At 36.6% G+C, this 26,702-nt stretch overlaps 1 protein-coding gene across 46 annotated transcripts in view; it reads right to left on the reverse strand.

Annotated features, from left to right (window-relative positions):
• Positions 1–26,702, reverse strand: part of LOC134483395 (uncharacterized) — a 235,289-nt gene that overhangs the window by 26,429 nt on the left and 182,158 nt on the right. For 18 of the 46 annotated variants that reach the window (XM_087600727.1, XM_087600751.1, XM_087600938.1 and 15 more), the window contains 2 exons: positions 21,167–21,321; positions 2,067–2,122 (listed from right to left, as the gene is read on the reverse strand). In XM_087600727.1, the coding sequence (XP_087456853.1) occupies positions 2,067–2,122; positions 21,167–21,321 (211 nt within the window). Of the gene's footprint in view, positions 1–1,668; positions 1,745–2,066; positions 2,123–11,376; positions 11,417–21,166; positions 21,322–26,702 lie in introns of those variants that run through there. The other 28 variants (XM_087600715.1, XM_087600861.1, XM_087600773.1 and 25 more) reach the window with 6 other exon arrangements.

The following is a 26,702-nucleotide window of genomic DNA, read 5'->3' on the forward strand; positions in this document are numbered from 1 at the left end:
GGGTACTGAAAGGAAAAGGACTTTCTCAGCTTTAATGTATTTTTCTACCAGCCAATATTGTCCAGACAGCATCTTTTATGAATCACTGTGGTTCTAAACAAACTTATCAGAATAATTTAGGAATGAGATTTAAAAATAATTGTTAAAAGGAAACATACCATCTATCCTAATGCATGCTTTCAATTACTCGGATGATTTCCTTGCCGAGTCTTGATAATCGGTTTTATTTCCACTGTAACATTTTATGCTAACCTATGGTGTTTGGTTGACACATCTTTATGTAATCTCTCTCTCTCTCTCTCTCTCTCTCTCTCCCTCTCTCTCTCTCTCTCTCTCTAACAGATTGGAAGAAGGAGTGAATCAGGGTGAGAGGAGAGATACTAGGGAGAGTTGGGTGGAATTGGTGGAGCAAATGAGTTGTAATGAATGAGAGAAGAATAAATAGAAAAATAATGATAGAAAATCTTCAATGTCAGAAAATAGAAATTGAATATGACTAATATTGAAGAACAAGAATTAAAATTTGGCTTGGGGCCACACTTTATGTAAGTATACATGAAAGGAAAAAGACACTTGAGAAATAGAATTATGGGGACTGGAAATTTGGCTCAGTTGTTAAGAGTACTGACTGCTCTTCCAGAGGTCCTGAGTTCAAATCCCAGCCACCAGCTGGTGGCTCACAACCATCTGTAGTGGGATCTGATAGACTCTCTGGTGTGTCTGAGGACAACTACAGTGAAATTATTATATAATAAATAAATGTTTTTAAAAAATAAATAGAATTCTGTTTACCTAGGAAAGACTGATCTCCTCATCTCCTCGTATAAAGTTACAAAGAAGAGTTTAACATCAACAAACAAGGGAAATAGACCTATTTAAGTAGTGGTTTACTGTGTTACACTCATGTTGCAGCACCTCAAAAGACTGTTTGTAAATACATAAGGGTCTTAATTTTGAGCTCTAGATCAATGTCACCAATGCTCCCTGTTACAGCATGTAATATTAAAAGTCCCCAACTAAGTGTTCAGGGTTTTTAGTGTGGTTATAACAAATTTTGGGGATTTCCATAAGTTTCAGCAGGTTAATATTTTAATACTGGCATTTCTGAGATACTCTGCAGGAACTGTACACGGGGAAAGAACTACCTGCTCAACAGGATGGCTAACTTATCTATTCTCTACAGGATGTCTTACGATATCTATATGTATCTTGACTCTGCTATTTACCCTGACTGACTGGCTGTGGATTTCTATAGGATGTTTGCTTAGGTGGACTTTGTGATTTTCTTCCTAGAGTTGGAGTTTAGCCCCTAGTCTCTCAGAAAATGGGGTTTCTTCAAAAACAGATTTGATTGGGCTTTCAACTGGTTGATTATTTTGAGTAGAAATCATTTTAAGTGCGATTAAAGATTGGTTAATATAAGGAGGGAAATTTTATTCCACATGTAAAACAAATCTATGGTAAATAGTCCAGTCCTCCTGCAGACTTCTGAGCACTACCTACATGCAGAAGCAAACATTAACTACCTGATGACTCAACTGATTCTGATCATTCAGGACAAACACCCTTGCAACCCCCTCACCAGAGATATTTGCTCTGCCCTATTGAAATATAGTCCATTTCCTGGGTCAATCCAGAAGTGGTAATTACCATCACCGAAGGAAGTACCTGCAATTGTAGATGCCAGAAGGACAGCCTGGTCCATGGTGGTTGAAGAAAGAAAATGTGGCAATTTTCACAGTGCCTGGGTATTTTATAAAAATGACCAGCTTCAACATTCAACTAATAAAGACATGGTTTTAATATAAATTTTAATGAAACTAACATGAAAAGGATGTGGAAGAAAATGCATCTATACAGAATGAATTATAATATCATATGCACAATGGTCTAATAAATTAATTTCACATTTTTTATAATTTCACTTTCAAATATGTGTTTTGTATATGTTCATGGCAAATATTTCTATCCATCCACTTTTAAACTCAGTCAGCATCACAGGATTTTCATTGATTTTGAGTTTTCATTTATCTTATGCTTATTTGTATATAATATATGCTACCTACCTGTATCCTGCATTATTCTTCTGTGTCCCTGAAGGAGAACATACCTCTGATGGCCCCTGTAGAAAACACGTATAAGATTTGATTTTGAGCTGACTGTCAAATCCTTTAAAAACTACACTCTCATTTCATATTCTTGGGTCCCTCTGCTTTGTACTAAGAACTTTTGTAAATGTTTACATCAATCTTTCTGTTCTGTCAAAAGCTTTATGGCACTGTGAGCACAGAGGTAATCACTACTTCAAGCATCACTTAGCTTGTAAATTTAAGGGTAAGAATGAAATTGGTGTCTGAGATCTAGGAGGTCTAAATAGATTTTTCCCCTGATAATATATGTTTAATGGCAATTTAATTTGCTGTAGGCTCGTTGATTTCCCTGTAACATATAGTTTACCCTATCAAAAATATGCACATCCTGTCAAGGCTGGGCCCAGGAGTGTCAGGGCCGGGAGGTGGGAAGGGGATGTTAGGGAGTGGAACACCCTTATAGAAGAAGGTGGAGGACAAAAGAATAGGGGGCTTATGGACAGGAAACCAGGAAAGGGCATAATATTTGAAATGTAAGTAAAAAATCCAATTAAAAAATTGCCCATGAATCTTAGAGCTTTATAGTTTCCCATCCCTGACTTGTGATATAGATGTTTCTTAAACTCATTGGTAAAGTTGTAATCATTATTTGGCTGACCTCTTTTATGATGATTAAAGCACAAAATTGTGTGGATTTACACACACACACAAACATATACACACCTACAAAGGGTGGCATTGCTTAATGCCTTCCTCTGCAGTATGTCTCAGAGGTTTAAGGTGACTTATTTCTTCTGGTTTCTTTCTGTATACTAATCCTTACATTGTTCTCTGTATCTCTAATTTCCATGCCTTTACCCTAATATCCTTTTTGTATTCAAATAAAAATCTCTTCTCCTTATGACCCCTAATTTATCATTCAAATGCTTGTTTTATTTAAAGAAAAGTTCAACATTCAAGATTTTATCTTTCATGAAATAAGAATGGCCTAGATAAAAAAAAAAAAGACCACACATGTTAGAAAGAGTGAAGAGTAATAAAAATCCTTATCTACTACTAGTACAAATACATAGTTGTGTCTCCTTTTGGAAATCTGTGTGATTTTGCCTTGGAAACCCTGGAAATATTGAACCCAAGATTCAATCAAGAGTCTCTATCCTAGTATAGAAGTACTTACACATTCACATTCACTGCTGCTGTATTCATATCAGGAAGCAAGAGAACACAGCCTAGTTGTCCTCAAATGGGGAAATGGTTAATGAAAATGTGGTAAAATACACAATGGAATCTTACTCAGCTGTTAAAAACTACAATAGAACTCACAGCAAAAGAAGGAGAAAAAATTCATCCTGAGTTACCCAGTTCCTCAAAACACATCTCAGAAGATGCCTAAGCTCATGATTGTTCTACACACACTTATGATGGCTCTATTGCAGAAGAGGACCCTACACTTCTGTTGAACATAGAGAAGAAAAGCAGGCGCATAAGTAAAGCCTTTATCTACTGAATAGTGTTCATGGTACTGAAAATAATTCTGCATGGTACCTGAAGGGACATTTAAACCAACTCAACTCTGTACTGTTTGATCTACGACAATCAGCGGCCTACATCATACTCTGCTGCAATTGTTGTAATTTCTTGGCAAAAAGCTACTACTATATGATGATCTAAGGTCTACACACTGAGAGAGAAAACATTTCTGACGTTGTTCCTAAGGCAAAATACCTAAGAATACAGCAAAAAACATGTACCATTGCCCACTTTAAATGTGTATCATTAAAATATTTCTAATAACTTTGTTATACTCATAGTGGAATGTACTACTGCACCTTCATCATAAAATCTAAAATATACTGTAAATGGGGCCAGATACAGAAATCCATATCTGCATAGTGTGCAGCATTTAAGACCTTGGACCATTCTGTTCATAAATCAATATTGCAATCCAAAGTTCTCCTTCATGGCTCAGCAAACTCTGTAGAAGTCACTGTAAAACGATAGTAAGGCCAGTGATGCTGGGAGCAATGCCAGCAAGGCAATAAGACATTTCAGATATTGTAGGGCTGATGCACATATGAACACATAAAGAAAATAACAACATGCACAGGGTCTGCTTAGGTCAATCCACACACTGACAGCAGGAATGGTATAAGATTTCCCACTCTTCCACACGTAGCTATTTCCATTTGACAAATTCTGCAAGTGAAAAAACTAGTGTGCCCAGTAGTACCTTACTGAGTACAGAATCTCCATGTAAGTCTTATTCCATGCAGTGGACAGACCACTCATGTGACTCTATATTTTTGTTATTGTTTTTGATTTATAATATATTGTATTTTTAAACATAATACATTTTTCATGTATTATTATTCTAGTTTGTATTTTAATTTGTGTTTATGTGTGGGCATATATCTCTCTGTATCTTTGTGCTTCTTCTGAGTTTTTTTCTTACTCCTTTTGTTGTTGGTTTTGTTTTATTTTGGTTAGTTTTTTTCTTATTTACCTGTATACTTTCTAAGGGGAGAGAGATTGAGAACATGAAGATTAAGTGGTTCTGTATGTGTCAAGAATCACTTATGAGCATATAGGGTGGGACAAAATTAGAATATAATGTGTGATAATTTTTTTTGAAAATTAGTAATTAACAACAAATATAGATGTCGTGTTCATCCATCTTAAGGCATTAAAATTAAATTAACCTAGTTAGGGTAGATTGCATTTTTTTAATTGGTCAGAGACAAACATGTGGAATTCAATTCTCTACTTTTGCATGATGCTTCCTTTATGGAACTGTGATGGTTTTTATATGTTCAGCCCAGGGAATGGCACTATTAGAAGGTATGGCCCTATTGGAGTAGGGATGATCTTGGAGTAGATGTGCCACTGTGTGTATGGGCTTTAAAATCTTCATCCAGGTTGCCTGGAAACCAGTGTTCTGCTAGCCGACTTCATATGAAGATGTAAAACTCTCAGAACCTTCTGCACCATGGCTGCCTTGACACTGCCATATTCTAACCTTGATGATAATGGACTGAATCTCTGAATATGTAAACCAGCTCCAATTATGTGTTGTCTGTAAAAGAGTTGCTTTGATCATGGTGTCTTTTTCACAGCAGTAAAACCCAAACTAAGACAGAATATTGTACATAGGACTAGGATTTTGCTGTCATAGGACTAATGATTTTTTTTGGAAGAATGTGGATTTGGGGGACTTTGACATTGGAAAGTGGTAGAAGTTTAAATGGGGCTTAATGAAGCATGCTAGTAGGACCATAGAAGACTTTCTTGCTTACAGGAATTTCATCTGTGCCAACCTGGCCCAAGAGGTTTCAGAGGAGAATTTCAGTATATGGCATAGAAACTGTTTTTTGTGGCATTTTGGTGAAAAATGTGGCTGCTTTTTGCCCTTTTCCGAAGAATCTACCTGAGGTTAAGCTAAAGAGATTTATATTAATTGCATTGACAATGGACATCTTAAAACAGCCAAAAAGAGACTTTATACTCCAGTTAAACCTCATGAAGAGTGTATTGTACAAGTGTGCCAAATTTAGAAAGGAAAAATTCAAAATATATGGTTTAAGTATTAAAGGGGGATCAGAAAAAAATGGAACTGGATTCTGTGTTCAAGGATATTAAATCGAACTAAGAGAATGACTTTGTGGCAAGACCCTTCCCAGCAAATTTAGGTCCCTGTGTAGGAGAAGATGCCTTTAATCCCATAAGATTACTAAACAGATTACTAAATTCTAGGCTAGTCTGGGACAAAGCAGTTTCTAGCTGACAAAAAGGTTAAATTCAGTCAAGAAGTTATGTGCTTTTTTTCCAGCATTACCAGAGACAGGGCAATGCAGATTTCTGAGTTTAAGGTAAAGATACAGAGCAAAATCCAGGACAGCCAAGCTTAAGCAGTGAACAAGATGGAAAAGAGGAAGCTAGTGATAATGTAATAGAACACAACGGCAAAGTCCAGCTCTTGCCAGCAGTAGAACTCAGCAGCTTTGGCCATGAGGCTCTGGCTTGATATGCAAGAGGAGAAGGGACCTACAGGGATGATAGATCTGGTTAGCTGGAGCTAAGATATTAGCATTGATTAAGAAGACAGGGAATCACTGAGTTGAAAACTTCTGTTTGCTTAGAACATAAAGAAGCTGTGTTCCAGAAATAGCCATGTCCATACCTCGTTCTCCAGCTGTACTTGGTAATGTATAAGAGTCACCCAGATGGTACTGGTTTTGAAGTCACGAAGGTTCATGAAGAACACCTGAAGTTCAGCACAGTGAGAGGCCATGGAAGGCCACTGGTGAAGGTGCAGCCTCAGTTGCAATTGATGGCCCAGGACTTCAGGGTTCATGCAATGGAGTTTTAGTTTGGTACCAGGAGGAGAGGCTATGAGAGCCTATTGGTGAAGCCTAGCTGCAGCAGAAGACAGCAGTGTTTTGGAGATCCCGGTACCATGAGATGGGCATGACAAACAACAGCAGCAGTGGAGTGGGGACATCTGGAGCCTTAAAGACAAGGTGTGTGCTCCAATGGACAGAATTGGAGAAGTGAACCAAGGTCTTGTGGTCACCCAGAAGATCATATTTGGATCACAGATACTGAAACAAGATGCTGTTACATTGAACATGCCTTGGAAACCCCAAGATGTTTTAGATGCCAGAGCCATTATCTGCTGAGGAAAGCTGCTAACAGGGAGAGGAATCAGTCCTGGAGAAAGAAGTTTGTTTCAGTCAACAAAGATAAAAAAGGCATTGGAGATTGGAACTAATTAGACATCAGCAATGGAAATGCAGAGTTTGTAGTTTGCAAGACTGGTTTCCTGTCTGTTTTGGGGGATTACTGTTAAGTGATTGGATGAATCTCAGAAAAGACTTTGAAATTTGGACTTTTAACATTGTTGAGACTGTTATAGACAAGAGAGAGTTTTAAAGTGAAGCAGGGACTGAAGGAAAGGTCATCCAGAAACTGCCCCATGTGAGTATTCATCCCATATGCTGCTGCCCAATCCAGTATCTATTGCTGATGCCAATACGTGCTTGCTGACATGAGCCTGATATGGACATCTCCTGAGAAGCTCTGCAGACTCTTATTGATGCAGATGGGGACACTTGCAGCTAATCATTGGATTGAGTATGGGAACCGCAATGGACTAGTTAGAGAAAAGACGGAAGTAGCTGAAGGGGTTTGCAAGCACATAGGAGGAGCTATAATATCAACCAACCAGAATACTATAGCTCCCAGGGAATAAACCACCAGAAAAAAACGTACACATGGAGGGACCCATGGCTCCAGCTACATATATAGCAGGGAATGGCATTGTCTGGTATCAATAGAAGGAGATTCCTTTGATCCTGTGAAGATTTGTTTCCCCAGTATAGGGGAATGCCCATGTGGTGAGGTTGGAGAGAATTAGTTGGAGTGAGGGCATCTTCATTGAAGCATGGCAAGGCAAGAGAGAGGAAAGAGGCAGGAGGGGAATAACATTTGAAATGTAAATATATAAAATATCCAATAAAATAAATACTTTAATAAAAAACCAAAAAAATAAATTTGGACAAAATGTATTTTTGCATCATGCTATATTTAGGTATGGTCTAAACATAAAAGAACTTCTGTGGTAATTATGATACCAACCTCAAGCTGTATTACAGAACAACAAGATAAAAGCTTTATGGTACTGACACAGAGACAGGCAGGTAGATCAATGAAATAGAATTGAAGACCCAGGAATGAATCCACACACCTATGGTCACTTGATCTTGGACAAATCAGCTAAATCTGGCCATGCGGAAAAGATAACATTTTCAACAAATGGTGCTAGTCCACCTGGAGGTCAACATGTAGAAGTCAAATTAATCCATTCTTATGTCCCTGCACAAAATTCAAGTCTAAGTTAATTAAGGACCTCCACAGAAAACACAGCATACACAAACTAATAGAAGAAAAAGAGGAGGATGTTCCCAAACACATGTGCACTGGGGAAAATGTCCTCAACAGAATAACAATGGCATATGCTCTAAGATCAAGAACCAACAAATGGGATCTCATAAAATTGTAAAGCTTCTGTGAGGCAAATAACATTGTCAATGGGACAAAACGGCAACCAACAGATTGGTAAAATCTCTTTACCATCCTATAACCAATACAGGATCACTAATGAATATATATATATACATATATATATGTATATATGTATATATATATGAATTCACGAAGTTCAACTCCAAAGAATCTAATAACCCTATTAACAAATTGGGGACAGAGCACGCTCAATTGAGGAATATCAAATGTCCTTGAAGCACCTAAATAAATGTTCAAGATTCTTAGGCATCAGGGAATTGCAATTCGAAGCAACCCTGAGATTCCACCTCACATCAGTCAGAAAGGCTAAGATAAAAGCTCAGGTGAAAACAGATGCTGACATGTACATGGAGAAACAGGAATACTCTTCCATTGTTGGTGGGATAGCAAGATGGTACAACCACTCTGGAAAGAAGTATGGAGGTTCCTCATTAAATTGGACATATTACCAGATGACTCAGCTATACCTCTCCTGGTCATAAACACAAATTATGCTCCAAGATACAACAAGAACACAAACTCCACTATGTTCATAGTATAGTTATTTATAATAGTCAGAAGTTGGAAAGAACCCAGATGTCCTTCATCAAAGGAATTGGAATGGGAGATTGAGAAAAGGGGATAACATTTGGAATGTAAATACATAAAATATCCAAGAAAAATAACAGTTAAAAATAAAGGAAAAAGGATAGATTATTTACTATAGCCGGATATGAATGTCAACTGATAGGCAAAGTGATTTGGGGTGACTTCAATACATGTTCCAACACTAAAGTAATTACACAGACTTCTATAGCCACATTATACAAAAATCATATACTAGTGTTTACAAGTATTTTTATGAGTGTTATGGAAAGTGTGAAAATACCTACCATAGATGTTATATAACACTTGATTATAATGTTAGCTTTTATGTTTCTTCTATTTACCTAATAATCTGATAAAATCCAAAATTTTTACTAGGTAATTGAAAGTATGTTAAGTAAGACGGACTTGAGTGACAAGTTGCTAATAAGGGTACTAAAAGTCGAAGATATTTTGGTTCTAGATCTTTAGCATTCCAAATATCAGTGATTGGAAAGTTTTTACAAGTCACCTAATTTCTTAGACATTTAGTTGATTTTTTTCTTTTATCGAGAGTTTCCCCTGCTGACTAAAAGTCACATTTTATACATTTAAAAATCTAATGTTGTTATATGTCCCATGATTCTAGTCCAGCTTCCTTACAATGTGATAAGTCAGAATTCAGTGTACAAATTTTTAGGAAAGCCATTAAGTAAGATTTCAGGATCATATCAATATTAATTACTCCCTTAATCCAGGTGTGATATCATTCTCTTCTGTTGTATTTGACATTATATTTATATGTAATGTAGAACAAGATTCTGATACATGACGGAATAACACTAAAGACCATAGTATGAATGACAGAGGAAACAATAGCAATTGAGAGAAGCAAACCTTCTATTAACCCACAGATTTCTCTACTTGTGTCATCACATATCAACATGGAATATGGTATTTCTGTTGTATTTATATATCTTTATATTTTATAAAATATTGGAAGTGAAAAAAAGCAAAAAGCGTTTATTATTGTTTTAGGTTTAGTATTTTTATTTTGGGTAGTTTATTTCATTACAAAATTTACCAAACATTGTTCTTAAGTAACAAAATTTTTGTAATTGTTATTTGTAACTAATAAATTTATAGGACCCATTATTTTGTGTTAGTTAGCTTAAGAGTAGAGATGTTAGAGAATTGTTTTTGGGTCCAGAAAGGAGTTCCCTGAGAGAGCAAGTCTGGACCAAGAGTAAAGTCAAGACTTGTACAAATCCTGAAAATCATCAGGCATAGGACAGTTTTTAATCTTTCTGTGTGCTTGCATGTTTCATGGCAACTAGACCTTATACTACAACCTCCATCACCCTTGATGTAGTTACTTAATCTGGTGGCCAAATTACTGCTTGAACCTCCTCTCTGACTATGAGGATGTAGAAGCACCTAGAATTCTTCATTCAATTAAAGCATTACTAGTACTTCATCCACAGCTAATGAGGTATATTCACTCTACAAACATCTATCTCCTATACAAGTGTATATAACTCTTTTTACCCCAAATATACAAGAGTTATTTCAAGAAAACCATCTATGGAGAAGGCCACTTACCCAACACTGATGCAGACCATGTTCCTCTCTAAACAAACTGGCCCTGCTAAGCTTGATTCTTTCCATTCCAACTTGATAACAAATCCAGGCCAGTAGATAGTTAAATTACAGAAGAGATAAGATAAGTATAAGTTATAATTTAAATTACCATCTTGGGAAATATGGAGCCTGAAGGGTTAATTCTAATGTCCAGGCAGGAATATAAGTGCAGGGACAATGAGATCAACCCACACAAAAAACTTTCAACCCAAAATAAGTTCTATCTATACAAAATCAGGGACAAAGTTGAAGCAGATAACCAGTGAATGTCCAAACTTGAGACATATCCCATGGCGAGCACCAATCCCTGACACTATTAATGACATTCTACTCTGTTTGGAGATAAAAACCTAGAATGACACTCCTCTGAGAAGCTCCACACAGCATGACAGAGAAACAGATGCAGAGACCCACAGCCAAACATTGCTCGGTGCTCTGGGGATATTATGGAAGGGTTGTAGAAAGGATTGAGGGCAAAGAAGGTCATAGGAAATCCACAGAAACATGAACAGAATCAGCTAACCTGGATACTGGAGTATCTAAGAGACTGAACCACCAATAAACCAGCAAACATGGGCTGGACTTAGGCCCTTTGTACATATGTAGCAGATATGGAGGTCAGTCCTAGGAAATCAAGAGTGAGAGCTGTCTCTAAATCTCCTGCCAGGTTGTGGAATCCATTCCTTTGCGTGGGCTTCATTTTTGCCCTCAGTGGGAGAGGATGCACCTAGCCCTTCACAGACTTGCAGTGTCATCGTAGGGGGATACCCAAGGAGGTCTCCAACCTCTCAGAAGATAAGAAGAAGGTTTTTAGAGGTCATCAATTTGGATTTTAAATAAATAAATAAATAAATAAATAAATAAATAAATAAATAAATAAGAAAAGATAAGTGAATTGATTGAGAACCTAGAATCATGACATGCCGTGGAATACAGAGATGGAAAAATGAGGACTACTCAGTTTCCCAATACAAGCCTCACCAATAAAGTGAAAACATACCATTTTTTGATTCCTTATAGCAATAAAATGTAGATGTTTTCTGAAAAAAAAAACAAAAGAAATGTCTAAAAGTTAAAGATTATTCAGTATATTCCACAAATAATGGAAAAAACAGACTCTCCCACATAGTTCCTTGTGAGAGCACACTCCCCATTTACAGTGCAACATTTTCTGGATTTTGGCAACATTACTCATGCTTTTCTCCCATGTAAGAGGCACAGTTTATTTCAAAATAATTGCTATATTTAATTTATAATTTTATACCCTGATAAAATATTGTAAGAAGATTTTTCTGCTGCTGTTAAAACAAAAACAGGTAAAATTGTTACTTGCATATTTATTTCCCATTGAGGACACTTGTGGAACTACATTGTAGCCTATGGGCCTTTGAAAGTAAAAAAAAACAAATACATAATAAACTGTCAAGCAAGTTAAATGACTTTCAAAAGACTTAAATTAGAACATATTGATCATTTGAAGTAAATAAATTTTAAGGAAATAACCCATATTTTCAGTTCTTGGAAATTATCCTGAAAAGTATTCACAAAAAGGCAAATATAAAAGTAGGGTATGTGGTACTTGCCTTATGTGCATTTAATCATTTAATGAAATATGGTTAATGGAATTAGGCCAAAGAAATATGTTGGCATGTAAAATACCACACGAAGCTCAAAAAAAAGGATGCCCAAAGTGTGCATATTTCAGTCCTTCTTAAAATGGGGAACAAAATTATTCATAAAAGGAGATATGGAAACAAATTTTGGAGCAGAGACTGAAGGAATGGCCATTCAGAGCCTGCCGGATCTGGGGATCCAGCCCATATATATATATATATATATATATATATATATATATATATATATATATATATATATATATATATATATGAAACACAGACAATATTGATGATGCCTAGAAGTGCATGCTGACAGGAGTCTGATATAGCTGTCTCCTGAGAGGCTTTGCCAGAGCATGACAAATTCAGAGGCAAATACTTGCAGCCAACTATTGAACTGAGAATGAGGTCCCCACTGGAGGAGTTAAGGAAAGAATTTTAGGAGCTGAAGGGGTTTGCAACCCCATAAGAACAACAATACCTACCAAGCAGAGCTCCCAGGGAGTAATTCACCATCAGAAGAGTACACATGGACAGACTCATGCCTCCTGTTCCCTATGTAGCAGAGGGTGGTCTTGGGCACCAAAGGGTGGAGAAGCCCTTCGTCCTGCCACAGTTGGACACCTCAGTTTACGGGAATGTCAGGGCAGGGAGTTGAGAATGGATGGTTTGGAGAACACCCTCATAGAAGAAGGGTGAGGCAGTATGGGTTAGGGGGGATGTGTCCAGAAACTAGGAAAGGGATTGACATTTTAAATGTAAATAAAACATATCCAAGAAAAAAATAGGTAAAATGCAAGGTGAGAACAATTAGATTTTGGTTTTATGTATAAAATCAACTTTTCATTGAATTTTGCATTTTTTCTGGACTTTGAATTCTTATCCGCTGGTCAAAAATGTATAATAGTTATGTACATACATTCTGTAATATATAAAATATGTATTTGGTACATTATATGTGCATATTACTCTGAATTTTTTTCTCAACTTGATTCAAGTTGAGTTTTCTGGGATTAGAACACATCAGTTGAATTGTGTCTATCAGTTTGCCTGTATACAAGTCTATAGGCCAATTTTTATTTGATGATTAATGTGAGAGGACTCCTCCCACTTTGTGTGGTCCTGTTCTCTCTCTCTCTCTCTCTCTCTCTGTGTGTGTGTGTGTGTGTGTGTGTAAGACAGACAGAGAGAGAGAGAGAGAGAGAGAGAGAGAGAGAGAGAGAATCATACACACTGAGAAACACATATATGTACATATATACATCCAAACACAAATTTCAAGTTCATGTGTGGAAGCCTAAGTGCTACGTAAAGTATGCATTTCTCTCTTTCCATTATATGAATCCCAAAGTTTAAATTCACATTTTCTGACTTGGCAGACTGGCCCTTCTACAGCTCACACATCTATTTTGTGCTTTAACAATGATAGATTTTGCATGCATAAATAAATTTTTGATATTTTTTAGTTCATGAAATAAATTTTTCATTCTCTCCATCAAAATATTCCTGTATCACCCTCCAATCTCACCATTCAATTAATGACCTTCTCCCCATATCCGAATTACTATATGTATATATTCATATACACATGCATTTATACCCATGTGTATATCTGTGTATAACATGTTCAGTCTCTATGGTTTTACATGTATGTGTTTTCAGGGGTGATTTTTTGTCATTGAACCCACCAACTGATGTGTTCATTGCTGGTAAAATCCATCTTTCACATTCCCAATTTATTAAACTTGCATAAAATATTTTGTATACAGTCAAGGCTTAATGTATTTCTCTGCATGGATTTGTTTGTTCCAGTGGTATCATCCTTGTTAAGCAAGTTAGTTTGTCATACAATATATTTTGACATTATTCTCCTCCCAAATTTCTAAATACTCTCCATGCCTATCCATATAGTTCATGGCATATAATTCCTCTCCCCCCATTCCATGATTCTAAAGGAAAAAAATCTCAATATCAGAAATAATGTAAATAAATCTGAAATATATAAAATAATACTCATTGAAAATATAGTGAGGAAAATTCAGACCTTAATTATTAAACATAGCTTTTCATGTGAAAAAAAGTCATGCATGAAAAGTGACATTATCAAAGATAAGGTGAGGGGTAGTGGTTCTGTGACTTCCGTATGACAAAGGGAGCATGTAACCAGTGCCAACATAACTGACCTTGTCATGTGTAGTTTGATATCATTACACAGGTGAAGGCAGACACAAGACAAAACAAAGCCTGCCATTGCATGAGAAGGAAGGGAGTCAGGAACAGATGTTTTAGAAGGAGAGGGAGAAACAGAAAGGAGGGAGGAACAACATGGAGGCAGAAGTAAATGATCATCTTCATGAATCTCTACATAGATACAGGTTGTAATGAATATTTTTAAAGGGATGTATTTCTATATGTCAATTTATTTTATCTGTGTGGGTGGTTTTCAACTTTATCAATTGGCTGTGAGTTATTTTGTGGATGTATTGTGGATTGAGAATTGAACATGTAAACCTGATTGTTGAGTTACAGTTTATTGAGTTGCGATTTTACCTGTTAGCTGGAACAAGGGAGTTTGAGGCTAGTAGAGAGCCACTAGGAGAGATAATAACCAGAGATAAATTAGGGTTCATGACTTATGGCCCCATGGGTGACGGAACTAACTCCCGGGATCAGCATGGCAAGGAGCCACGCTGGAATGACTCAGGGATTACCTGGGTCTGAGAGTACTTTGGGGGGAAGTGTGGATCCTTTGAGATAAAAGTACTCCACAGTGCCCTGTGGTCCTATGCGTGCAGGCACTAACGCAAGTTAAAAGTTTCTGGTATTTATAATATTTACTGCAACAGAATGTACATGGGACAAATTCTGAGCAGTGTCTCTCTCCAAGTGCCTTGGGATAATGTGCGTCTTTGCTACATTGGCCGTCGTATGTCGTGTGGTGCCACACAATTACATTTAAACCATCTGCAAATGGGATAATTACAATTTGGACATTTCCCTACACATTATATGGAAATGTATTCCTCTGTAATGAATAGGGTCTATCCTGTAAGTGTGGGGAAATCCCTAAACTTATTGATTAACAACATTTAATACCACCATCCACAAAAGTGATGCATATTGATAAGGATTACATGAAATCTGTGGCAACTGCTGAGTGGCCTTTTTCTAGGACAGGAAGACATATAGCTGTTCTTGAACTATATCTAGAAAGACTTGCTATGCCAGTCATGACTTGCTGTGAGGAAAAAGGTGTAGTTATGATTTCAGACTGTGATGTGGAAGAAATATGTAAAAATGAAGGGTGGGTTTTTGATTGGCCTATTTTCTTTTTTTGTTTCTTCAACTTGAAACAGTGTCTTACTATGTAGCCCCGTGTGACCTGGTACTATGAGTAGCAATGTAGTTTATATTTCCTTCAATGCAGAGAGAGCCATCTGATTGTCTACTTCAAGCGTGGGCATAAAGGTGAATATGTCCCCAACAGAGCAATTGCCATTTTTTTTTGGTTCTTTTTTTCGGAGCTGGGGACCGAACCCAGGGCCTTGCGCTTCCTAGGCAAGCGCTCTACCACTGAGCTAAATCCCCAACCCCAGCAATTGCCATTTTTATACCTCTCAGTATACAAGAAAAATAGAATAAAAATTCTAACTTTACTAAAGACCACTCTTTTAATACCAAAAGTTTACAACCACAAAAAGAACCATACAGGAAAGAGGTAGATATTAAATTGGAAGTGAAACATTTTTGTTATTCAGGTTCAACAGTTACTATAGATAAAGTGACAATATATGGCTCATAATACAGCCAGGCACCCTACTAATGAAATTATAGAGGAAGTTAAAATAATTAGTGAATATTATATATTATAATTGCTTAAAGTGACAAAGATCTCTACTTGTTTTGTTTTGTATAGCTATGATACTGGAAGGTTTGAGTGGTTTATAACTTGCATTGTAGATGGATGTGACCTTTGAGTAAAGAAGATCCACCTGGTTATGCTACTTGATTAGAATAAAGGTAGGCTTTCCACAATATTCCAAAGCAGGGCTTCTAAATAAAAATTTAAGAGTCTTTAAAATCTGCCCTTATGATACTATGTGTCTTGTGATTTGATGTGGGTACTCTGAGTGTTGTAGGAATTAGGAAACTAAATGATATACAAATCTTCCTCTTTGAGACAAAAGCTGTAAGTGTGTAAATGAGCCTCTCCATGGTAATAATCATTATATCCTCTTGGTCATTGCAATAGAAGGTCCCCAGGAATATCAGGTATTGCAACATATGAGGGGGAATGGCATTAACATAATAACCAAGAATATCAAAAACAGTATTTCATGCCCGTATGAAATATTAAGAGCACTAGTCAGTCAATGGAGGAAGACTAGCATGGGACTTAACTTCATGAAATTCCTAAATAACCAGTAGGGCACCAGGGACTTGCCCAGTCAGACAGAATCCCTTTTAGTGTTTATTCTTGGACCAGTGTGAGATTTGAGTCCCGAATGTGTCAAAGAGTACCATTGACATTACAGGGTAAACTGATGAAGACTCTTTGATTAGTCAGTAATGAATTACTCAGTACATTGTTTTCTCAAGGATTAAAGATTGAATTACTGGGCCAGCACTTCTCTCCACAAGTTCATTTTAACCCCAAAGGAATATTTCTTTTATCCTTGATTTTCAATATTTAAGCAAACTAGTCTATATTAGCAAAATTATTCCTAGGCCTAACTAGTGATAGTTGTATTAATCATGAAAAAGATCACCATTTATCCCATGTCCTATTCAGCTAAACTGAATAATCATTTTTTCTGTTCTAATAATACAATTATTTCTGCTTTATTCATATCCCTGTCTTTCATAATGAACACCAAATCCTGCAGCTATCTTCCTAGTTCAAATGATCGAGTAAATTCGGAACCAACCTGAAATGATATGAGTTTTTCTTTGTCTTTTTCCTTGTTTAAGCATGAACTATTTTTGTCTTCCATATACAATTAAATGCTTTCAACATATGAGAGGTCATTGTAAATTTTTTCTAACCTTTGTAGCACTTAGAATTCTACAAGTAATCCAGACATGATCGTGTTTGCCTTTCTAAGTTACACCCATTTCATTTGAGCAAACTATGGACTGTCTCCAGGAAGCTCACTTGCCCACTGCATTTAATCCTGCATGGCATCCACCATGCACGCCTAGAGGAAATGTCAAAATACCAAAGCCTATATTTCTAACCTAATGGAAGGTTTTTAAGCTTCTGTAGCAGATTTTAGATGATCACACATGCCAAATAATGCAGAAGGTAATACCGGAATATGGAAGAGAGAGAAAATTTGTGTAAGATAGAGACTACCCTCATCTACTTACTAAGAACAGATTAGTCAGTGCTACAAAAAGAAAACATAACTTGCTGAAAAATGTTCTTTAACGATTTTGTTTGTCCTACGTTTAGGCGTATGCTGGAATGTGCAATGTTCATTTATTTCCTGTACCAAGTTAAACTGTGGGCCAATATTACTTGCCTATCCCTTTGCCATTTCAGCATTTAGTTTGGTTAACGTAACACCAAAGACCATGATATTTTCCTGGAGATTATAAGAATGGTTTAACTGGATTGGCAGACAATACAGACAAGGGAGTAGCTCTGATAGATTAAAAAAAATGTTCTTCACAGACTCTATTATTTGAATACTTGTTCCTAGGTGATGGATTTGTTTGGTGTAGTTTGGTGATGTAGCATTACTAGTGGAATAGATCACACTCCGTGGTTTTATGATTAGAAGTCTTGGGCTGACTGTCTTTCTTCTCACTACTTATCATCTATTCTTTCTTCTGGCTGATTGTATTTAGAGATTTGATCTTTGTGCATCCTCTACCTGTAAATTGAAATTTATCAACATAAAGACATAATAAATGTTCTAGAAAATGTAAATGCTAACAATGCTTCAAAAGTATTAAGTCATTACACACATATATGTTCAGATGGTTTCAATATATATATGTATAACTTGTACATGAAAATGTTCTCCTCCTCTCCCTTTTCTTTATAGTAGGAGAAAAAGAGACTTATGAAGGGGTTTCTTTCTGTGTCCAGAGATGACCCAGTGCCATAGCTCTCTTCACCCAGATAACTTTGGGAGAGAGTAGTACTATCAGAAGTGCAGACATTCCTGAGCACAGGGTAGACTTCCAATTCTGTTCATACTACCTACTCCAACAAACTTACATTTCCTGATAGTGCCACTACCTAAGTGAAGCATATACAAATAATCACATTGAATTAAACGGTGATGGTTGTGGAAGCTGAGATTTGAGTAGTGAATATGAGGAAGGATAAATATCCTTAAAGTTATTTTGAAAAAGGCACATGAAGCAAACATCTGTATGAGAGGCTTCACTACACAATTATACATATAACAATTTCAAAGAGGATTAACTATTAATAAGACAATAATTTCTTCACTGGACACTATAGCCTAAGAAATACATAGTCCAGTCCCGGTATGGGGTTGTCTATTTTGAATTTACATTCCAGAGAATTCTCGTTCATATCCCTGGCCAAGAGGAACCCAGGTGGAGCCTTCCAGACACAAGAATCTAGGAGCAGTCAGGGACAGGATACTTCTTGTATCTGCCTGTACCCAGAGCTGAAATCTGTACTCCAGAAATGATGATACACTTGAGAGCAGAGAGAAGACCACCATTTCTGCTCTGCAGAAACCACCTGGATCTCTTTGGATACAGGAACCTAGAGATGGAGAAACTGAAATATTCTATGACAAAAACAAATTTACACAATATCTTTTCAAAAATCTGGCCCTACAAAGAATAATACATGAAAAACTCCAACACAGGGAGTGTAACTACACCCTAGAAAAAACAAAAATGTTATCTTCTTGCAAAAAAACATAAGAGAAAAGAGCCACACAAACATAATTCCACCTTTAACAACAAAAATAACAAAAATATCTCCTAACATCACTGGACTCAATTTCCAATGAGAAAACATAGACTAACAGAGTGGATACATAAAGAAGTCTAAGCATTTTGCTGCACACAAAAACACACCTCAGTGGCGAAGAGAGAAACTACCTCAGAATAAAACGTTGGAAAAAAATGCAATCAAATGGTCCCAAGAAACTAGCTCGGTTAGTCATTCTAATATAGAATACAAACGACTTTCAACCAAAAGTTACAAAGCAAGATAAGGAAGGGCAGTTTATATTCATCAATGGAAAAAATCCACCATAACTCTTAATCCTAAATATCTATGCTCCAAATACAAGGGCATCTACATTCCTAAAATAAACTGGAATGAAGCTCAAAGCACACATTGTACCTCGCATAATATTAATTGGAGACTTCAACACCCCACTCTTATCAAGGGACAGATCATGGCAACAGAAACTAAACAGAAACACAATGAAAATAACATAGGTTATGAAACAAATGAAACAGCTATCTATGGGGTATTTCATCCTAAAACAAAAGAATATACCTTCTTCTCAGCCTCTCATGTTACTTTCTCCAAAATTGACCATATAATTGGTCACAAAACAATGCTCAAGTAATTCAAGAAGATTGAAATAATCTCATGCATCCTATCAGATCACCATGGACTAAGGCAGGTCTTCAATAACAACAAAAACAACAGAAAGCCCACATACACATGGGAGCTGAACATCATTCTACTCAATGATAACTTGGTCAATGAAGTAATAAAGAAAGAAATAGAACACTTCTTAGAATTTAACAAAAATGAATGTACAATATATTCAACTTTATGAAACACAATGGAAGCAGTGCTGGAAGGAAAACTCATGGCTTTGAGTGCCTCCAAAAAGAAATTGGATGGAGCATGTACTAGCAGCTTGTCGCACACCTAAAAAGCTAGAACAAAAAGAAACAAATATGCACAAGTAGAGCAGAAGGCCAAAAATAATCAAACTCAGGGGTGACATCAACCAAGTATAAGTGAAAAGAACTATGGAAACAATCAACAAAACCATGAACTGGTTCTTTGATAAAATTAGCAAGATTGATAAACCCTTAGCCAGACTAACTAAAGGGCAAATTGAGAGTTTCCAAATTAACAATATTAGAAATGAGAAGGAGATATAGCAACAAAAAGTGAGGAAATAAAAAAAAATCAGTTTCTACTACAAAAGGTTATACTCGACAAAACTGGAAACTCTGGAGGATATGGACAATTTTCTAGACAGACACCAGGTATCAAATTTAAATCAGGATCACATAAACCATTCAAAAATTCCCATAACTCCTAAAGAAATAGAAGCAGTTATTAAAAGTTTCTCAACCAAAACGAGACCAGGATCAGATGGGTGTAGTACAGACTTCTATCAGACTTTCATAGAAGACATAATACCAATACTGTCCAAAGTAGTCCACAAAAGAGAAAGAGAAGGACCACTACCCAATTCTATGAAGCCACAATTATTAATTATACAATTACAACAAAAGGGGGTCAAATAGATAGATATTGGAAAGGAAGAAGTCAAAATATCACAATTTGATGATGCTATGTATGCGTACTTAAATGACCCAAAAGTTCTACCAGAGAACTAGAAAGCCTGATAATCAACTTCAGAAAAGTGGCTGGATATAAAATTAACTCAAACAAATAAGTAGCCTTCATCTACCCAAAGGATAAATGGGCTGAGAAAGAAATTAGGGGAAAAAACACATATTACAACTGTCACAAATAATATGAAATATCTTGCTATGACTCTAAACAAGCAAGTTAAAGGTCCGTATGACAAGAACTTCCAGTTTATGAAGAAAGAAATTAAAGAAGATCTCAGAAGATGGAAAGATCTCCCATCCACTTGGATTGGCAGGGTTTATATTGTAAAAATGACCATCTTGCCCAAAGCAATTACAGATTCAATGCAATCCCAATCAAAATTTCAAATCAATTCTTTGAGGAGGGAGAGATAGCAATTTGAAATTCATTAGGGAAAAGAAAAAACCCAGGAGAGCAAAAACTATACTCAACAATAAAAGAAATTCTGTGGGAATCACCATCTCTGACCTCAAGGTGTATTACAGAGCAATAGTATGAAAAATGTTTGGTATTGGTACAGAGATAGGCAGGTAGATCAATGGAATAAAATTGAAGACCAAGAAATGAACCCACACAAATATCCTTACTTGATCTTTGACAAAGGAACTAAAACCATCCAGTGGAAGAAGAATAGCATTTTCAACAAATGGTGTTGGTTCATCTCGAGGTCAGCATTTAGAAGGATGCAAACAGATCCATTCTTTTTGCGCCATACAAATTCAAGTCCAAGTTGATCAGGCACCTTCACATAAAAACAGATATACACAAATTAATTGAAGAAAAAATGGGGAAGAGTATCGAACACATGGGTACTGGGGAAAATTTCCTGAGCAGAACACCAGTAGATTATTCTGTAAGATCACGAATGGAAAATGGGACCTCATAAAATTGCAAAGCTTCTGTAAGGCAAAGCAAACTGTCACTGGGACAAAACAGCAGCCAATAGATTGGGAAAAAAATTCTTTACCAATTCTACATCCTGTAGAGGGCTAATTTGCCACAATATACAAAGAACTCAAGAACTTAGACTCCAGAGAATCAAATAACCCTGTTAAAAAATAGGGTACAGAGCTAAACAAGAATTCTCAGCTGAGGAATATCGAATGGCTGAAAAGTACCTAGAGAAACTTTCAACATACTTAGTCATCAGGGAAATGCAAATCAAAACAAAACTGAGATCCCCCTCACACCAGTCAGAATAGCTACGTTCAAAAACTCAGGTGAGAACAGTTGCTGGGTGAGGATGTGGAAAAAGAGGAAAACTCTAATATTGGTGTGTTTACAGCTGGTGCCACCATTCTTGTAAACAGTCTGGAGGTTCCTCAGAAAATTGGACATACTATTTGAGGACCCAGCTACACCACTCCTGGACATATACCCAAAAGATGCTCCAACATATACCAAGGACAGATGCTAATTTTTTTTTTATAGCAGGCTTTTCAGTTATAGCCAAAAGCTGGAAAGAACCAAGATGTCTTTCAACAGAGTAATGGATACAGAAAATTTGGTATATTTACACAACGGAGTAATACTCAGCTATTAAAAGCAATGATTTAATGAAATTCTTAGGTAAATGGATGCAACTAAAAAATATCATCCTGCATGTGGTAACCATATCACACACACAGAAAAACCACATACATGCTATGCACTCACTGATAAGAAGATAGTGTCCAAGAGCTATTACCCAAGATACAATGCACAGACCAAACGAAGCTCAGGAAGAATGACAACCAAAGTGCAGGTGTTTCAATACTCCTTAGAAAGGTAAACAAAACTATTCATAGGAGTAGATAAAGAGAGAAATCTGGAGCAGAGACTGAAGGAATGGCTATTCAGAGCCTGTACCAACTTTGCATCCAGCCCATATAGAAACAGCCACCAAACCAAGACAATATTGCTGATGCCAAGAAGTGCATGCCGAAAGTAGCCTGATTCAACTGTCTCGTGAGAGGTTCTCACAGAACATCAGAAATACAGAGGCAAATGTTCAAATTCAACCATTGAACTTAGAATTTGGTCCCCATTGGAAGAGTTAGAGAAAGGATTGAATTAGCTGAAGGGACCTGCAACCCCATAAGAAAAACAATACCAACCAACCAGTGCTACCAGGGATTAAACCACCTCCAAAGCATGGACAATCCAACAGCTCTGGTTGCATATGTTGCAGAGGGCGGAATTGTTGGGCACCAATGGGAGCAGAAGCCTTTGGTTCTGCTAAGGCTTTACTCCCCAGTGTAAGAAAAAAGTCATTGCGGAGAGTTTGGGAAGGTGTGTGGATGGGTGGGTGAACACCCTCATAGAAGAAAGGGGTGGGGGTTTGGGATGCTTGTTTATGGATGGCAAACTGGGAAAGGGGCTAATATTTGAAATGTAAATACAAAATCCAATAAAAAAGAAACTTTTCTCTAACTGCATAGTTTTTGTTAGTACATGTGTTTTTGTGTAACACACACACAAACACAAAAAAAACATACTCACATGTGAATAATTATTATGATAATGCTATTCATATATTTATATTCACATATATATTAGTTTCTCAAATACAGTTAAATAATGTTTAATGAAAAATGAAATCTGTGGTTAGATAGGAAAAATTAAATCTGTGGTTATATAGATGGAAATGAAAAGAAATAGTAACAGAGAGTGATCTCATTCAAATCTGAGAAAGACAAAAGCTCCCTGCTCTCTCCATATTAGATGCCTTTTGTCTTGTGTGGTTTTACAGAAGCCATGTGAAAAATATGATTCTGAGAACTAGTCATTGGCATAAAGAAACATAATTAGAGAGGAGTGGGAATGTAATACTTATTTAATGAAAGTAGAAAGGTGATTTCTGGAGGGAGAAGTTTTATGTTCATTGTGGTGTGATATGTTTTGGAAAAATAGGGTTTGACAGCAAAGTTTAAGAGAAGTGAAATGCGCATATAGAAGTTATTTGGGAACATATATATATATATATATATATATCTTATACTATTTTACAGCATAAGTAAGAATACTAGAGCATATGTGATATAAAATAATGTAGAAAGAATACTGGAAGCAAAATGCTAAATCAGGAATGGGGAAAGGTCTTGTATTTGAGTAAAATAAATGGAGTGTGTAAGCAAAACTAAGGATGTATGAAGAATCTTTATGAAGTGTATACATGTATATGTATATATTTATATTTTATATGAAGTACATGAGTACTTTATCATAGTTGTGTATTATGTACATATGTCAAATTTTATAATATAATATGTAATATAATACACAATAAACTACATATATAATTACAAAATATAAACAATAACTATACATGCCATCAAGTGAAGGGATGGGGTGGCCATCTCACAGTGAAAATTTCTGACTGAGAATTGTTCCTGCCTAAAACAACTACATGGAACAAAATGGAGAAGAACCTTTAGGAAGGGTGGTTCAGTGACCAGCCTAATTTGGTATCCATTACAAGGGGATGCTCCAAAGCCTGACACTATTATGGATGCTATGGTGTACTTATAGACAAGAGCTTAGCATAGCTATCTTCTAAGAGGCTCATCAAGCAGCTTTCCAAGACAGAAGCAGATATTTATATCCAAACAATGGACTGAAGTTGGGCACCATGTGGTTGAATTAACAAATGACTGGAAGAAGCTAAGAAAGCTGGATACCATAGGAAGACCAGCAGTCTCAAGTAACCTACACACTTGAGTTCTCTCAAACACTGATCCATGTACCACACAGCAAAGAATAGATGGTCTAAGGAAATGACACATACACAGATGCTGGTCTGACCTCAGTGAGAGAAGACATGCCTAACCCTCAGAAGTCTAGAGGCTCCAGGGAGGCCTTGTAGGGGGTTGGGGAGTGGGCACATTCTCTTGGAGACAGGAGAGAGGAGCCATGGGGTGAAGAACTTCGGGAGGTTTGGCCAGGAGGGGGGTTAATGGGTGAACTGTAAAAAAAAATTAGTAAAAGAAAGCAATAATTGATCGGAATGTGGAGATATTCATATAAATATATGTATACTTTTTATATGAAATTCATATATATATATCTGTATATACACATATATTTCATATGTATCAAATATATGCAAAGTATACTTTATACTAATCTACTTTATACTAATATTGGCTTTCCTGGAACTTGCTCTGTAGTTTGATCTTGAACACAAAGATCTTCATGACTCTGTCTCATATAATGCTGTGATTAAAGGCATATACCACCATGCCTGGATTTAAACTTTTTTTCAGCTAGAATCTGCTTTATCACAGCCTGGCCTTGTTCAGCTGTGTTCAATTTGGGCCTGTCACTGGACCATATTTGCCTTAGGCTCTTCTCCTTTTTTATCCCTCCAGTTCTTTCAGACAGGAACAATGTTTTGCCAGGTTTTATGACAGTTTGTTGGCAACCCAAATCCGTCCACTTGATGCCCTTTTTTTCTACTGGAGGTGGACTCTACAAGTACCCTCTCCCCACTGTTTGGCATTTAATCTAAGGACACTGCCTTTGAGTCCTGAGAGTCTCTAACTTCCGTGGTCTCTGGTACATTCTAGAAGGCCCCCCCACCTCCTTCCTCTCCAGGTTGCCTGTTTCAAATCTTTCTTCTAGACCTCAAGGCTTCAATCTTGTCCCCTATATATATCATCATGTTGCCATTTCCCCTCTCTGTCCCCTTTCACACTCAGGTCCTTCCTTCCCTTTCCCCCTGTAATTGTTTCCTTCTCCATCTCAAGTATGATTGAGCCATACTTACTTGGGCCCTTTGGCTTGTTAACCTTTTTGAGTTTTGTGGATTGTATCCTGGGTATTTGTTAGTGAGTTTTTTTCTAACATCCACTAAATCCAGATGCATTGAATTTAATATAAGAGAAACTGGGAAAAAGCCTGAACTTACTGCCACAGTATGAAATTTCCTAAACAGAATTCCAGTGACTCAGACTCTAAGATCAAGAATTGATAAGTGGCATGTCATGAAATTGTAAGGCAGAGGATGTTGTCAATAGGGAAAATCAGCAACCTATAGATTGGGAAATTTTTTTAACTAATCTCACATCTGATAGAGGGCTAATATCCAAAGTATATAAAGAACATAAGAAGCTAACCACCAAGAAACCATCAATCCAATCAAAAAATGGGGTACATAACAGAGAATTCACAGCGGAGTCTTCTTGAATGGCTGAGAAGCACTTAGAGAAATCTGCAAAGTCGTTAGTGATCAGTGAAATGAAAATCAGAACCACCCTGAAATCCTACCTTACACCATTCAGAATTACTAATGAAAAATCTCAGGTGATAGCACATATTCGGGAGGATTTGGAGAAAGAGGAACATTACTCCATTACTGGTGGGCTTGCAAGGTGCTGAAATCTACAATCAACAAAGCTAGTAAGAATGAGAATTCCATGGAATTTGCAGGCAAATAAAGGGAAGTAGAAAATATCCTGAGTGAAATAACTCAGACTGAAAGGGACATATACGGTATGAACTCACTAATAAGTGGATATTAGCCAAGGCAAATTTTATAAAGAACAACATTTAATTGGGGCTGCCCTACAGGATCAGAGGTTCAGTCCATTATCATGAAGGAAGGAGCATTGCAGCATCCAGGCAGGCATGGTGCAGGCAGAGGTGAGACTTCTCTATCTTCATATAAAGGCTGCTAGCAGAATACTGGCTTCAAGTCACTAAGGATAGTTGTCTTAAAGCCCATACCCACAGTTACACACCTACTCCAACATAGCCATCTCTTCTAATAGTTCTGTTTCCTGGGTGGAGCATATATAAACCATCACAGAAAGCTTTCTTAAAAGGTAATCGATGAGGGGAAAACAAATTCAGCATATGCAGTGTTGGTGTAAGTATTAAGGAAGAAAATCAAGGATCATATCAATATTACTTACACTTCTATTCCAGGTATGAATATCACTCTCTTCTGTTGTATTTGACATTATATTTATACACAATGTAGAACTAGATTGTTATGTATGAAGATATAACTGTATGAATAACAGAAGTAACAGTAGCAATTTAGAGAAGAATATGTCCAATCTACCCATAGATTCCTCTGCTTATGCCATTGAATATCTCCTCCACACTGAATATTTTATTTCCTTTGCATATACAATTCTT

The sequence above is a fragment of the Rattus norvegicus genome, chromosome 1 (genome assembly GCF_021556685.1).
Source record: "Rattus norvegicus strain SHRSP/BbbUtx chromosome 1, alternate assembly SHRSP_T2T, whole genome shotgun sequence".
NCBI lineage: Eukaryota > Metazoa > Chordata > Mammalia > Rodentia > Muridae > Rattus > Rattus norvegicus.